The sequence below is a fragment of the Danio rerio genome, chromosome 19, assembly GCF_052040795.2.
Source record: "Danio rerio strain M-AB ecotype USA chromosome 19, GRCz13ab, whole genome shotgun sequence".
NCBI classification, from domain to species: Eukaryota; Metazoa; Chordata; class Actinopteri; order Cypriniformes; family Danionidae; genus Danio; species Danio rerio.
Window position 1 is genome coordinate 5008802 of NC_141039.2, and position 17687 is coordinate 5026488.

The 17687-nt window shown below is 37.0% G+C and overlaps 1 protein-coding gene across 7 annotated transcripts in view; it reads left to right on the plus strand.

Annotated features, from left to right (window-relative positions):
* The window catches only part of col22a1 (collagen, type XXII, alpha 1), a 129798-nt gene that overhangs the window by 27175 nt on the left and 84936 nt on the right, over positions 1 to 17687 (plus strand). For all 7 annotated transcript variants that reach the window (XR_015515655.1, XR_015515654.1, XR_015515656.1 and 4 more), the window contains 1 exon segment: positions 4072 to 4152. Coding sequence is in view for 3 of the 7 variants with exons in the window: in XM_087293833.1 (XP_087149959.1) it covers positions 4072 to 4152 (81 nt within the window). In the remaining 4 variants the exon portion in view is untranslated.

Below are 17687 nucleotides of genomic sequence, written 5' to 3' on the forward strand. Positions count from 1 at the left end.
AACCCAGGCCTGCTGGACCAGCCAGTAACTTTCGCCACGTCTTGAGTGCCAGCATCCCGGAGTCATAAGTTATGCCCCACGTCTTCACTCCAGCGCTTGGAAAAGGTCCTCTAATAGTCTGTCTTCAAGCGCTAAGAGGAAGATGGATACTGTTACAGTCACAACTATTCATTTCCTTCAGCTGCTAGTAAAATCATACCTCTTCAAAGTGAGGAATGTTTACTGCCCAGACTCTTATTCTTATGAACATTTTAGATATTTGTACTTATGAAAAGCTTAAAAAATAAATATAAATCAATTTTGAGACCTTTTATGTTGCTTTTTTGACACATAAACGCTTCAAAAAGTGATTAGTCGACTTATAAAAGTGAGTAAAATATTGCTTTTAAAGGGATGAGTTGACTTTACTTGAATAAAGTGAGTAACCTTGTTAGGTTGTAAAATCATACCTCTTCAAAGTGAGGAATGTTTACTGCTCAGACTCTTATTTGTATCATATTTCAGACATTTGTACTTATGAAAAGCTTAAAAAATAAATATAAATCAATTTTGAGACCTTTTATGTTGCTTTTTTGACATAAACACTTCAAAAAGTGATTAGTCGACTTATAAAAGAAAGAAAAATATTGCTTTAAAAGGGATAAGCTGACTTGAAAAAAGTGAGTAACCTTGTTACCAGTAAATCATACCTCTTCAAAGTGAGGAATGTTTACTGCCCAGACTCTTATTCTTATAAACATTTAAGACATTTGTACTTATGAAAAGCTTAAAAAATAAACATAAAACATTTTTGAGACATTTTTTGTTGCTTTTTTGACACATAAATGCTTCAAAAAGTGAATATTTGACTTATAAAAGTAAGTAAAATATTGCTTTTAAAGCGATAAGCTGATTTGAATAAAGTGAGTAACCTTGTTAGCTGTAAAATCATACCTCTTTAATGTGAGGGATGTTTACTGCTCAGACTCTTATTCTTATAAACATTGAAGACATTTGTACTTATGAAAAGCTTAAAAAATAAATATAAATCAATTTTGAGACCTTTGATGTTGCTTTTTTGACACATAAATGCTTTAAAAAATGATTAGTCGACTTATAAAAGTGAGTAAAATATTGCTTTTAAAGGGATGAGTTGACTACTTGAAAAAAGTGAGTAACCTTGTTAGCTGTAAAATCATACCTCTTAATGTGAGGAATGTTTACTGCTCAGACTCTTATTTGTATCATATTTCAGACATTTGTACTTATGAAAAGCTTAAAAAATAAACATAAAACATTTTTGAGACCTTTTTTGTTGCTTTTTTGACACATAAATGCTTCAAAAAGTGAATATTTGACTTATAAAAGTAAGTAAAATATTGCTTTTAAAGCGATAAGCTGACTTGAATAAAGTGAGTAACCTTGTTAGCTGTAAAATCATACCTCTTTAATGTGAGGAATGTTTACTGCCCAGACTCTTATTCTTATAAACATTTAAGACATTTGTACTTATGAAAAGCTTAAAAAATAAATATAAATCAATTTTGAGACCTTTTATGTTGCTTTTTTGACACATAAATGCTTTAAAAAGTGATTAGTCGACTTATAAAAGAAAGAAAAATATTGCTTTTAAAGGGATGAGTTGACTTTACTTGAAAAAAGTGAGTAACCTTGTTAGCTGTAAAATCATACCTCTTTAATGTAAGGGATGTTTACTGCCCAGACTCTTATTCTTATAAACATTTCAGACATTTGTACTTATAAAAAGCTTAAGAAATAATTATAAAGCATTTTTGAGACCTGTTTTGTTGCTTTTTTGACATAAACACTTCAAAAAGTGATTAGTCGACTTAAAAGAAAGAAATATATTGCTTTTAAAGGGATGAGTTGACTTTACTTGAAAAAAAGTGAGTAACCTTGTAACCAGTAAATCATACCTCTTCAAAGTGAGGAATGGTTACTGCTCAGACTCTTGATATTTCAGACATTTGGACTCGCGAAAAGCTTAAAAACATTTTTGAGAATTTTTTTGACACGACACAAACAACAAAAAGCGATTAGCTGACTTATAAAAGTGAGTCGATCTATTGCTTTCACAACGGTGAGTTGTCTTTACTTGAATAAAAGTGAGTAAACCTGTTAGCTAGTAAAGCTACTAGACTGTAAAAAATCCTGGGTTCCACACATTTGTGTTGGGACAATATGAAGGAATAAAGTTAATTTGCAAATTTTTACAAATTGAAGTGGATCGAGCAAAAAACAATTAAATTGATACAATGAAATCAATAATCAGTAATAATAATACCTTACATTTATATAGCGCTTTTCTTTTACACATTTTTGGGCGAACCTCCTCATTCACCACCAGTGTGCAGCATCCACCTGGATGACATGATAATAGTCTTATTATGCCAGACCGCACACCACACGATTGGTGGAGAGAGTGATGAAACCATCGATGTTTTGAGGATGGTTAGGAGGCCATGATGGATAGAGGTCAGTGGGCAAATTAGGCCGGATGCCAGGGTTAAACCTCTACTTTTTTCGAAGGACATCCCGGGATTTTTAACAACCTCTGTTTAATGTCTAATCCGCCGAAAGACAGCGCTCATTGAGCAGGATAGAGTCAATAAAATGGCTCATAAGAACTCCCACAGACCGCCTGTTGAGCACCCCCTGCTGGCCTCACTAACATCACTTCCGGCAGCAACCTAGCTTTGTGGTCTCCCATTCAGGTACTGATCAGGTTTAGTTAGAGTGGGTGGCCATGTGAAAGTTGCAGAGAGCTAGCTGCCAGCCGAGGAATGTTTACTGCTCAGACTCTTATTCTAATAAACATGTCAGAAAATTTTACTAATTAAAAGCTTCAAAAATCAATATAAACCATTTTTAAGAACTGTTTTGACACATTAACGATGTAAAAAAGCAATTGGTTGACTTTACTTAAAAAAAAAAGCAAGTACACCTATTGCTTTAACAGCTATAATTTGACTTTACTTTAAAAATCTAGCAAACCTGTTGCCTTAGAAATGTTTAGTAAATCAAGTAAAAGTCAATTCTCACTTTTAAGGCAAGATTCACTCACATTTTTTAAGGGAAAGTTCACCCAAAAGTGAACAATCTGTCATCGTTTATTCACCCTTCACTTGTTCAAAACCTGTTTACGTTTTTTTTGAGCACAAAAGAAGATATTTTGAAGAAAGCTGGAAACCTGTAACTATTGACTTCCATAGTAAATTATTTGTTTTTCCTACCATGGAAGTCAATGGTTGCAGGTTTTCAGCTTTCTTTAAAATATCTTCTTTTGTGTTCAACAGAAGAAACTCAAACAGGTTGAAGGTGAATAAGTAGTGAGTAAAATGTAAATTTTTGGGTGAACTGTATTTTTAATGAGTTAACTTATCATTTAAAGAGCAAATTTTGATAAATATTTATTCTGCATATTGTAGATTGCCCTCTAATTTTGTTGTGTGTACAGTTTGTGTACAGCATATCGCAATCTGGTCTTAATGATTTTCAATGGCATCACATATGAACCCAGTTTTTAATGTTATTAGGTCTTTTTGAGATGTCTCCATTTGAATGAAGATGTCTAAAAACAATTGCGATATTCAGAAGCTCATTTGCTATTTTCTATGCAAGAAAGAAATGCCTTCATGAAAACAGAAAAGAGGTCACGCTAAGGTGAATTTTTTTCACAGCTCTATCTAAATCCATTGTCATCCTAATTATGTTTATAGTCTTAACATAAAGCGTTTAAATGTTAAATATTTCAGAATAAAAAGGTTTTTGTCACTGGTAAAATACCACGGCAGATTGCCTGGGCACCAGGAGCCAGTGCAAGAAAATGTCAACTTAATAATAAGTCGGCTTTTATAAGTGCAGATGTTTAAAACATTTCCGGAGACCCTTGTACTGTTAATAAAGGACAGACTGCAGCACCTCTAATTACAAACCAAGTCAAATAAGTCTCAAAATATGGTGGAAATAAATTGCTCTCTATAAGCCAAACACCCGTGGAGAGCTGTATAGTTCAGGAGGTTATAAAAACCAAAAAAATGCTCACTCATAATGTTGTGTTTTTTTCCCCAGATGTTCTGTGTCCCAATATGAAAGTCCAGGCGGGTCGTTTTAGACCGAACAGCACCAGTGCAGGACTGACGGAGGTCCCAGGTAATGATCGCATGTTTTTACAATAATAAGCTGGTGGACAAAAGTGTCAAGTAAGCACCTAAGGCAGGGGTGTCGAAACTACGGCCCGCGGGCCATCTGTATGAAGGTAATTCAGTAGCAATACTCGAGAGCTTGCAAATGTAAATGTGAGCACTTGTGATAAGAATATTTGTATGTGTAGGTTGAAATGTACACTTACAGCTCTGATGTGAACAGCTGAAATCCTCGATTTGCACACACACACAACAATCCACACACTTGTGTTTTGAATTGGAAGTTGCAGATTAATAGTTGTGTATTTGTAAAATGTCATTCACAAATACAAAGTGACAGACACACGTGTGCAAGGCAAATTTGATTGCATCTCCATTCTACAACCACAGGTCGGCACTCACAACCTCTCAGATTCGTCAGTACAACTACAAATCTCCCGCGCTCTGACTTTTGCTACACATCTCCCGCGATCTCTGTAGCAGAACTCATCTGTGCACTCGCAGATGCAGAGGCGTGAGCAGCGCGGGGCGGGGGAGGGGCGGGGCTGGTGTAAAGCTGTTTCATTGGCTGAAGCCTGACCAATGAACAATGCCAGCAGCCAACAGGACTGAGGTGCAAAATAATCATTTGCCACGATTATTTTATTATTTAGGGTTTATTTCAACTATTTTCTGAAAAGATTTTTGTTAAATATCATTAATTCTACTGTAATGTACATACCAGTAAAAGAGCAGCAAAGCCAGTTTATTGGCTACAGCGAGCCAATGAGATGGGGCGTTTCTGTTTGTCAGCACACAGGGCAGCTCACGTTGTTGGAGGCCTCGAGCAATCAGAGGGTAAGTTATGATTTTTTAATAATTATCTATATGTTCAATACTGTTAGCTAAGCTAAGGACTGTGCTGGGTGCTTCTCTTGTTTGTTTATTTATATAAGAAACAGTTATGAGTAATCTAGGAGCTGCTTTCAATCATGTTATATGGTTCTAAAGATACGATTCAACCCACATGAAATAAGTTGTAATAGTATTTATAGCAAATAATAGTACGTTTTTGAACCATACTAACTATAATAAACTGTATTATACTGTATATATTGCAGTATCTACAACTTTGTTAATGAATGCAACAGCACACTGTAGTATTAACTAGCATAAACTTTAATAAATTGAAGTATACTTATATGTATATATATATATATATATATATATATATATATATATATATATATAGCTTAAATTTGAAAAAAATTGAAATATAGCTATCTGTTTAAAACTAAACATTCTAATGCCAATTTTTATGCAAATATCAAGTTGAAACAAATCTGTTAAGAACACGCATTTATATGTAAAACCTAATACATTTTAAAGCAGTTTCATTTCTTTCTAATTTATACATCTACATGCATTACATCTGATTTAGGTCCACAGCTTGCATCCTTCAACATGATATGTGTGTTCAAAGGAAGAGCAACTAGGTGAGGGTAGACAGTGTCCATCGCTCAGCTGAGGGTCCACTTTGAGCATCTCATCTGCAGGGTTAAGCAACATAAGCTGAACAGTCATCATCTCTCTCTATTACAGCGAGCATCAACTAGCTTTACACAACGGCCTGCTTTCTGACCATTAATAAAGGCTTGAGCAAAGTATTAAAGAGGAGATAACATTTGATGGGTAATGATGAAGTTGGATTTACCACCTCCATCTCATTATGAACAAGGAAAAACCCTGAAATATTTCAATACAAGTAACTAGACATTTGCACTGCACTTATTTGGACTGTAAATTTTATTTGACAAATTACATTCCCTTACAGAACAGGTGTCAAACTCAGTTCCTGGAGGGCTGCAGCTTTGCAAAGTTTAGTTCTAACCCTAATTAAACACACCTGATCAAACTAATTGAGTCCTTCAGGTTTGTTTGAAACTTTCACTTAAGTGTGTTGAAGCAGGGTTGCAACTAAAAACGTGAAGGGTTACGGGCCTTCAGGAACTGAGTTTGACACCTCTGCTTTACAGTAAAGTGTAAAAATAATACATTAAACAATTATCAAAATAAAAGTTGTGTGTTGGTGAGTGTGTGTTTTGTTCAAATCTGTAGTCATCTTGGCAGGTAAAAAGAGAAAATTAAGTCGGCTTCCTCTTGAACGATCTGAATCATTTTGAAGTGTTTGTAGATGAGCTGGATCCTCATGTCATCTTTAGCATGAATAAAATCCTATTCAAGCTTTGCAGCTTCTCTGAGTTCCTCATCGACTTGAAACACGCTGATCTCTCCTGTCACTCCATCCTTACAGGAAACTGAGAAATAACCTATAGTTAGTAACGTTCATAATTAAAAAAGTGATATAAAGGACACACTGTACACAAACATGTAAATAGATAGATGGATAGATAGACATGATGCAGGTTATAATAACCAAAACCGGTATGATCTGTAAGAAACTGAAACGCCTAGTGTTATTTTTAATTGCTATTAATGTGTGTGTGTGTGTAAATATACTTCAATTTATTAAAGTTTATGCTAGTTAATACTACAGTGTGCTGTTGCATTCATTAACAAAGTTGTAGATACTGCAATATATACAGTATAATACAGTTTACTATAGTTAGTATGGTTCAAAAACGTACTATTATTTGCTATAAATACTATTACAACTTATTTCATGTGGGTTGAATCGTATCTTTAGAACCATATAACATGATTGAAAGCAGCTCCTAGATAACTCATAACTGTTTCTTATATAAATAAACAAACAAGAGAAGCACCCAGCACAGTCAGTGGCGTAGCGCAAAATGCGGAGGCCCCCCTGCAGGGATCACCGACGGGGCCCCCAGTTGAAGGCGGGGGGGTATGGGGGGGGGGATTGGGGGGGATATACACATATACACATAGATATAGATATACACATATATCTATGATCGGGAGTTTTCCTGGATGTTAGTATGCATTTTTTTATATGAAAATTTTTATTTGACATCACTTTTCTACATTGATGGATCACTTATCGCACGGGCATTCCTGACAAAAAGCTTGTGTTTGTGTGTATGAAAATGTACTATTCACTCTCCCTGTTAAATTTGATCTAATCATGTGCTGCTTTCACTTCTCATACTGACGGAGCCGACAATAATACAATTTTCTGGCAGCGCAGCATCTCTTTGTCATATTTCTTTTGCATTGTTTGCTGATTTATTCAACAAACCTAGCATAAACCGAGTGTTTAGTGCGAGTTGGTGCTACTTTGCCTTATGGTGAATGCAGTAAGTGACTATAGATATTATTATCAATAACGTGACCTGTTTAGCACAAATTTAAAAACATACAAAACAAAAAAAAACTTAATCCTATGAAATGTTCTGCCTTTGTGCTTTGTTTTCTTTGTTTGCTCGTTACTACACTCGTAGACAGCGCTTAAGTCCAGCATCTTCACGTAATAACACTGTCTTGACTAGTGCGGTTGAATGACATTTGTCCTGGGAGCACTGTAGCAATGTGGCGGCGCTATAGACGCATGCTCAGGGTCCCTATGCAATATCTAGTGAATATATCTATGTCACAAATTGAGGAGCGGGGAAAGGAGGCGGAGTGGCGTGACAACGCGGGGAATCCTTCACAAACTGAGGAGCGATCACAAACCGAAAGTGGCGAGAGCGTCAAAGTACCCAGAAGTCATTCATTTTTTAACGAGAACCGGCGGCGAGAAACAGCGGCGCGTCTTCATTGGCTATGACGCTGTTCGGCGGCAAGCAATCAGAATGAAGTAGTCCACCGCTTGAGCGGAGTTCAGAGAACACAGACCTGTAAACTTTGGTTCCGACCACAGTTGTTCCCAAGAGTTTGATTATTGCGATTCCTGGATTTTCAATTATTAAAAATCGCGACGACGTGGGGCCCCCTAATCACGCGGGGCCCCCCCGCGGTGCGTGCCCTGCGGGCCCGTCCGCTACGCCACTGAGCACAGTCCTTAGCTTAGCTAACAGTATTGAACATATAGATAATTATTAAGAAATCATAACTTACCCTCTGATTGCTCGAGGCCTCCAACAACGTGAGCTGCCCTGTGTGCTGACAAACAGAAACGCCCCATCTCATTGGCTGGCTGTAGCCAATAAACTGGCTTTGCTGCTCTTTTACTGGTATGTACATTACAGTAGAATTAATGATATTTAACAAAAATCTTTTCAGAAAATAGTTGAAATAAACCCTAAATAATAAAATAATCGTGGCAAATGATTATTTGGCACCTCAGTCCTGTTGGCTGCTGGCATTGTTCATTGGTCAGGCTTCAGCCAATGAAACAGCTTTACACCAGCCCCGCCCCTCCCCCGCCCCGCGCTGCTCACGCCTCTGCATCTGCGAGTGCACAGATGAGTTCTGCTACAGAGATCGCGGGAGATGTGTAGCAAAAGTCAGAGCGCGGGAGATTTGTAGTTGTACTGACGAATCTGAGAGGTTGTGAGTGCCGACCTGTGGTTGTAGAATGGAGATGCAATCAAATTTGCCTTGCACACGTGTGTCTGTCACTTTGTATTTGTGAATGACATTTTACAAATACACAACTATTAATCTGCAACTTCCAATTCAAAACACAAGTGTGTGGATTGTTGTGTGTGTGTGCAAATCGAGGATTTCAGCTGTTCACATCAGAGCTATAAGTGTACATTTCAACCTACACATACAAATATTCTTATCACAAGTGCTCACATTTACATTTGCAAGCTCTCGAGTATTGCTACTGAATTACTTTCATACATCTGCGGCCCACGATCAGTTTTGTGGCCGCCCGCGAGGCTTTTAATGAATAGTAATAGAATCTGGCCCGCTATACAAAAATGAACGTAATTCAATAAATAACCACCGGGTGTCGCTATTACATGCCTTCAATTAGGCAGCAGTTCCTGTTATGAAGTAAAACGAACCGAACAAGCTGAAAGAAACATAATTCATAATCACGTTTTGGCGAGCCATGGCACAAGCAAGAAAAAGGAAAATCAACAGTGAGTGCAGGAAATTTCAGTCACAATGGGGCAAAGAATATTTCTTCACAGAGGTCAGTGGAATATGTGTCTGTTTAATTTGCCAGGAATCAGTTGCAGTAATGAAGGAAAATAATATTAAAAGACATTATAAAATAAAACATTAGGCCTTCAGCTTTTACACGAACGTGCCGAACGAGATCAAAAAGTAAAACAAATAGCAGCTGGCTTATCAGCTCAACAACAGCAGTTTTTTTTTTTGTGCTAATAAAGTGCAAGAAAATTCTACGCTGGCTAGTTATGATGTAGCCCAGATAATCGCACAGCACAGGAAACCTTTCACTGAAGGAGAACTTATAAAGGATGAGTGTTGCAAGTGTAATTTGCCCAGAGAAGATTCAAGATTTTAAATACAAAAGTCTTTCTAGAAACACAGTTGGACGATGAATTAAAATAACAAATTAAAATAATTCCATAACACACACACACACACACACACACACATACATACATTCATACACACACACACACACACACACACACACAAATATATATATATATATATATATATATATATATATATATATATATATATATATATATATATATGTATATATATATATATTTATATATATATATATATATATATATATATATATATATATATATATATATATATATATATATATATATATATATATATATATATATATACACATATATATATATATATGCACGTGTCTGTGTAATGTATGTAATATATGGCCCGGGACAACTTTTTTTTTCTTTGCATCTGGCCCTCGGCCCAAAAAGTTTGGACACCCCTGACCTAAGCTTTCAATCACTGTTTGCAGGAAATGCTCGTATTAAATGTTAGTTTGAATTATTATGAAATGACAAATAAATTCTAATGTTAAGGAATAATTAATGCATTCAACTATAAATACATACATATATATATATACATATATATATATATATATATATATATATATATATATATATATATATATATATATATATATATATATATATAATTTTTTATTTTTTTTTGTGAAAACTAAAGAATTTATGTTCTCGTATTTATGAAAAACATTGGAAGTTCTAAAGCAGCTGTGTCTTTCAAAAAGACTTATTAGTGTCATTTGAAACTGAATTGGAAATAAAGTTATTTTAATATAGTCGTTTGTCGACTGAGGTGGGCCGGTCTTAGGCTTGAAACTCCAGAGCTAAAAAGGAGTCCCACTCTGGCCCTGGATATGGACATTGCATATACTGTTATCGTGCTAATGATACATTTTTCAATATATTGTGCAGATATATTCAGAATCACTTGTTACTTTTAGGAGACAGTAACTCAATTTATCATGCACTGTTATAGTACTTCATGATATTTTAATATACACACCACTATAAACTGTTTCTGTTTCATCTTAAGATGTGATGAAATGCAAGTGTTTCCTCCTCACATAGTTACAGAGTTACAAGAAAGTCATCCCTAGCATATTATATTCCGATTAAAGGTCAAAATAAACGAAGAAGGGCACGGTATAATGATTTTGACATATGGACTCCCAGTCTTTTTTTACATGGATACAAGTATTAATACCACAAACTACAAACCTAGTTTCTACATTTGAAGTGCTTTTGGATCAGAAGTAAAGCTTTGTTTTCCCCGAAGGTCGCGCTTTAAAACATGAAACATCGCAGCGAGACACTGAGCTTTCGAAATAAGAGATCTTTTGCCCTTCTCGGTTCTGAGAAACGTGGAGTGTTTTTTAGTGATTACACAGATCTGGAGGATGTTGTGTTTGGGTCTTCAGGGGGTTCTGAGTTCCTCTGCGAGACGCCCACTCAAATTCATCAACCTAAAGTTAAAAACCAGACTCAAACGGAGAAAAAGAGCCTACCTGTGCTTGCTAATGACTATACAATCTGGAGCTGTATGGTGGTGTGTGTGTGTGTGTGTGTAGAGGGACTGATTCAGTGGCGTATACAGATACTGTACTACTGTATTTCCCAAACTTTGAGTTTTGGTCACATTTTTTATTTATTTTTTTACTTAAACTTTGTATTTATAATCAACATGGTTATCAACAATGGTAATAGACAGAATTTCTCAACATTGACTTGGTGCAATGTGTATGGCATGGTTGATAACAATATGAAACAAAAAAATTACAAATTAAATATGTACACAAACTAACACAGCTATATGAATATATACATATATGCATACAGAAACCTGTAAATATAGGCGTTTACTGTCACCTACATCCTGAGACATCTTAATTGTTTCTCCTATGTTGTTAAATTAAATCACTTAAGTTTTAATAATGGAGATCAAATTGTCATGTATTTGGTTCCAATGAAGGATTGTTGAAATCTTTGCTTTGTTAATTAAGGCACTGGACTGTTCTAGTTGAACAAAGTCTATAAAATTGTCACGTTTTGTTGAAGGGACGGAGACAAAAAGGTGGAAGATCCAAGTGCAATTTAATGATGATGATCGTGCGGTAAAAAAAGTAAAAAAAAAAGTGACAAAATAACAATAAACAAACAAAACAAGGAACTACGACAGAATAACTGGAACAAGGCTCTGGAACTATGACAAGATTCAAAACACATATCAGGAACAACATATCAACAAGGACGAACAATGGAAAAATGACTGTAAATATAATCCAGAAATCAACAGGAAAACGGAGACAGCTGTGTATTGCAAATCAGTATAGATGGAAGACCGGGTGTGTGCATGAAGGAATGTATGGACTTGTAGTTCTTTAACCACTGTAGTTTGCTGTTAGTTGCTGGCGAACTACAGTGGCATCTGGTGGACACAGACAGTCATGACAGCAACCATTGCTGGACTGACAGGAGATTACGAGGGAACCAGGAACTGATGATTGTTTTCTTTGCGTCTGTTAATCCTGAGAAAAAAAAGTTCGTTTTTGATTCAAAGTCAGGATTACTGAAGAATCATCATTTAATAGAAAAAGGCAAGGTTCAGGATCAATGGTTATTTACAGAATTTGCGACAAGATGGTGGAAACGTTAACCCAAAAATTCTAGATTGGGAGACATTCCCAGAAAACATGAAAAAAACTACCCATGACCCCAGTGTTACATTTAGCACAAACAGGTGAAGAAATAAGTTTCATTCTAAAACCTTTTAGAGGTGTATAATAGTTTCTATGCACTACATTGTAGTTTATCAATTGGTGGGCAGGATTTGTAGATGAAACTGAAATGTTTTGCCAAATTTAATCCCAATCAAAGCTGTGATTCTGTGCTCCAAGTTCTCTGTCCCAAATCACGGTAATACCAAGACTTCCACATTTCTCTTTTATAAGATTAGAAGAGCTTGATAGATTTCCCTCTATTGGGTTCAAGCCAGTAGACCAGTTTTGGTCATGTTTTAATGACTAAAATCTGATCTGAAATCTGAAAATAAATGTCTATGAGCAGTTGCCATGAATGTCTCAACCTTGCCATGAAAAACAAAATGCTTTCACCAAATCAGCAAACCCCTTTCTTAGTTGTTTGTGTAGGCTTGTATTTTACAGTACTGTAAAAATGCTCAAAAGATCTCTCTGTTAACATTTTCAAACAATTTGATTTGATTTACAATTCACACAAGTGACAATTACAAATCTTTCACATCTGTAACAGAGAGATGTCACATACAAAACCAAGTTTTTCCTTATAAATGCAAAAATGTCATAAAAAAAACTCTTATTAGATTAGCATTATTTATTTTGGGTTGTGCAGTTTAATTCACATACACTCACTGGCCACTTTATTAGGTACACCCATCCAACTGCTTGTTAAAGCAAGCCATGGCAGCAACTTAATGCATTTAGGCATATAGACAAAGTTAAGACGATCTGCTGCAGTTCGAACCGAGCATTAGAACAAGGAAGAAAGCTGATTTAAGTGACTTTGAATGTGTCATGGCTGTTGGTGCCAGACGGGCTGGTCTGAGTATTTTAGAAACTGCTGATCTACTTGGATTTTCACACACAATCATCTCTAGGGTTTACCCTGGCAGTGAGCTGCAGAAGAGCATCTCTGAACGCAGAACACATCCAACCTTGAGGCAGATGGGCTAAAGCAGCAGAAGACCACACCAGGTGGCACTCCTGGAAACTGAGGCTACAATTCACACAGGTTCACAAAATATGGACAATAGAAGATTGGAGAAATGTTGCCTGGTCTGATGAGTTTCCATTTCTGCTGTGACATTCGGATGGTCGGGTCTGAATTTGGCATTAACAATATGACAGCATGAATCCATCCTGCCTTGTATCAATGGTTCAGGCTGGTGGTGTAATGGTGTGGGGGTTATTTTCTTAACACACTTTGGTCCCATTATTACCAATTGAGCATCGTGTCAACACCACAGCCTACCTAAGTATTGTTGCTGACCATGTCCATCCCTTTATGATCACAGTGTACTCATCTTCTAATGGCTACTTCTAGCAGGACAACTGCTGTCTGAGCTTTCCATGCCTTTCTACACCTCCCGTTCTTCATGTGTTCAATTCTTTTTCCCTGCGTCATTTCATTTTATTATGCATAACTTAATTTGTAAACTAATTAGATTTATTTTCTTTGCATAAATATATGAATTTGTTTAGTTGCTACCAACATGTGGTGAAAATTTCAAGGCAACAGCACATTTAGAAAAATGTTTTCTGAGAAAAATGGTGACCATGTGCAATACCTATTTTTCAAGCTGAATGAACAGATGTTTCAACATAAAGTTAAAGTTACATTCTCTGTGAGTTAAAGAATCAAGTTTGTAGAGCAAACGTCACATTCATAACTCTGACATAGTTCAAATCTAGATGTATGCTGTTAAATACTGCTTTTTTTTTGCACCGTTTTTAAACTTTTCTCAAATGTTGTCTGTTTGACTATAATTATACAACTTACAATGATAACAAGTGTTGTCTTGGGATTTAAGTCGAGTTTGAAGGTTTGCGTCTGAATGTTTGTGGGTCACTGTGCATTCCTCTTTGTTTCGATCATCTTATCTGCTTAGTACTGTTTGGATGTGGTTCTTTGGGATTGCACTGACTAGACTAGATCTCTCCTCCTTTGGTGGCTGTAAGTGTTAATTATGGTGTCTTGCTCCTGTAATCTGTGATATTCACAAGAACAACACTATGTCTTCAGGGAAATTCCAGGTTCACATCATGAGATTTTCACAGATGTTGAAGCTGCCAACATCTGCATGCTGTTTCTGAACATTGCTAAAGCAAGGCCAAAATGGACTCAACTTTGCTGACTTGAGTTTGAGTTCAATTAATGACAAAAAGCTTGTTATAATTGTGCCCTCTTAAGTGTTGATTCGCCCACCCTCGCCCCCTAAAAAATTGGACTGCGTTTGGAAAGTAGATAAATCTCTGGTGCAGTTTGAGGAATGTGTAACGTTTGCAAAGCTCAAGCGGGAATACAGTAAATTGCATTTCCAAAAGCTATCTCTGAAATTCTCATCGATCAGCATACAGTATCTGAATCTGACTCTTCTCAGTCTTTTGTTCTGAAAGTGTCTCAGTTTTGCAAGCTGTTTTCATTTTTACTTATCATTTGCAACACAACAACAAATCAAGGTTCATTGGTCGGCTGTAAGTACTGCACGAATTCAATTACATGGTTCATACAACTTCAGAAAAGTTGAATTACTATCTATACTACAAGCCACTACCCACATAGCAAAATTTTTCTGGCCTAGATCTGGCCCACGCAATCAGCTTTAACTTGGCCCACATGGCGCAGTGAATTACGGTACATGATTGGACCATGTCTGGCTTCAAGGGCCAAACTTGGACCATATCTGGGCCAAGTCTCAGCTAAGTTAATAATTCATAACTGGGCCTGAGCTGGGCCAGATATGTTGGTGTGTCAGGACCAGGGCCAGCGCGTCCATAGAGGCGACCTAGGCGGCCACCTAGGGCGGCAGAATACAGAGGGCGGCGTCCCCGACACAACCCTCACCTCTCCCGCCCTTATATCCGCGTCTAGGGCGGCATCCGCGACACTACCCTCACCACCCGCGCCCTCAGTTATATCCACATCTAGGACGGCGTCTGCGACACTACCCTCACCACCCGCACCCTCAGTTATATCCACATCTAGGACGGCGTCTGCGACACTACCCTCACCACCCGCACCCTCAGTTATATCCACATCTAGGACGGCGTCTGCGACACTACCCTTACCACCCGCACCCTCAGTTATATCCACGTCTAGGACGGCGTCTGCGACACTACCCTCACCACCCGCGCCCTCAGTTATATCAGCGTCTAGGGCGGTGTCTGCGACACTACCCTCACCACCGTCCGCGACAGCTCCCTCGACACCCCACCTCGCTTTCACTTTAGGGTTGAGGGCGGCATAACCGTCCTTTGCCTAGAGCGGCAGTTCAGCTTGCTCCGGCCCTGGTCAGGACTGCAATGAAATTGATAATCCCATGAAGCATTTCACTTTATGGCTGTGCTTTTTCTCGAAGTGACCTGATTGGTAGAATTTTTTTCTTTTCTCAAAAATAATTTAAATGTATTTTAAAAGTGGGTCAATATAGGACAAACTTACATGGAATGTTTTTCTGGCCCAGATCTGTCTCACACAATCAGCTTTAGCTTGGCCCACATGCAGCAGTGAATTATGGTACATGATTGGACCAAGTCTGGCTTTTATACAAGAACCAAACTTGGACCATATCTGGGCCAAGTCTCAACCAAGGTAATAACCCATAACTGGGCCTAAACTGGGCCAGATATGTTGGTGTGTCACGACTGCAATTAATTTGATAAACCCATTAAGCATTTCACTTTAGGCGCACTATACTGTATGCGTGTTTTTTCGTAAGCGACCTGATTGGTAGAACTTTTTCTTTACTTTAGACATAATTGCATTGTATTTTAAAAGTGGGTCAAGAAGGACCAAACTTACGTGGCCCACATATATATTTTTACCATCTGGGCCAAATAATACATTTGACATCTATCTCAAGTCTTGTGTGCCACCTTATAGTCTGTGCTACCTCTGCCAAGCCATTGTTGGCCCACATGCGGTCTGCCAGTGCTGGACAAATGCCTGGAGTCCTAGCTTTATGCCAAATCTGGGCCAGAATTCTTTGCTACCTGGGTATTAATGAAACTTTATGGAATTACTTTCATAAAATACATTTAAAGTGCAATTGGAAGATATCCCCTCCAACACAATGGGGTGTATTGGTTTATATACTCACTGCCCGAGAATCAAACCCTTTTTTGTAATGTAAGATAGGTTGCTAACTGGCAAAATTACTTAATAGTGCCCCCTACAGAATTCCAATGAAGCTACCTTCAGACTAGAGCTGTGAAGGGGCCATAAAAACTAGGAGCCCGACAGGTACATTTTGATTGATAGCTTTATAAGTCTAAGGTTGTAACGATACGCGTATTCGTATTGAATCGTTCGGTATGAGACTTTCGGCTCGGCACACATTACAAACCGAATGATTCAATTCAGACTAACATCTAAAAAGATAAAAGGGAATAAGTACAAAATATAATGATTTCACGCAACAACGCTCAACATGGCATCCTAAATGACGTGGCAGACAACATGCTGCCTTCCCCGCTTTCATGTTTAACAGTAGACCATCGCTTTTGAACTCAGAATATGACTTTATTAAAGCATGCACTCATTAGCAATCTTGCTAGCTTCTGTGTCAGCCTGGCTGCTCGTGCAGGTGGACACTCATCCTTCTGAAAATAAAAAAAATACTTAAAAATTGATTGAAACAGAGTTCCATATACAAACTAAATCGTTCTTTGCTTTTTATTTCTTTAACTGCTACAATATTATATTTATTTTTTTATGGGAAGCTTTTTGGTTTTGAGTATAAAGAAGGTTTTGTTTTATTTGGTGCTAAGCAGAAACCCTGGAAGTATAGCTCTATCACTGTTTAAAGTAAAAAAATAAAAAATAAAAAAAAAACAGGATCATACTTTTATGATGTTACATAAAAAATTTAAATCAGAGAAATCCTCTGGCTTTTTTCTTTTTTTGCTGTATCGAAAACGTACCGAACCGTGACACCTCTGTAAACTGAACCGTGATTTTTGTGAACTGTTACACCCCTAATAAAGCCCGAACCCGTTTATAGCCCGACATTATTCAAATGTGCACAGGCACACTGTTCTTTTGCCTTTTTTCAAGAATGAGTCATTTATATGATTTTACATAATTTATTCATAACAAACACAGAATATAGGCCAGTTGGAAGTTGGAACAAAGAAGTAAAATAAGTCCTCTGTAACATCTCAGCACTCTAAATAAAAAATAAAATCTAAATTAAATTAAAATAAATCCTAAATTAGGACGGGTATTTGGCAAGGGCGAAATTAAGATAAAGGCTCTGCGAGATTTGTTTCTTCACAATCTGGCCTTAAGGCGACGGTGAAGCTGAATAATAAAAGAATAGCCTAATGCCAACATTAGCCTGTCTACTCTGACTACATTATGATTTTATGGTTGAATTAATATTTATTTATAATTTAAAAAAGTTTAT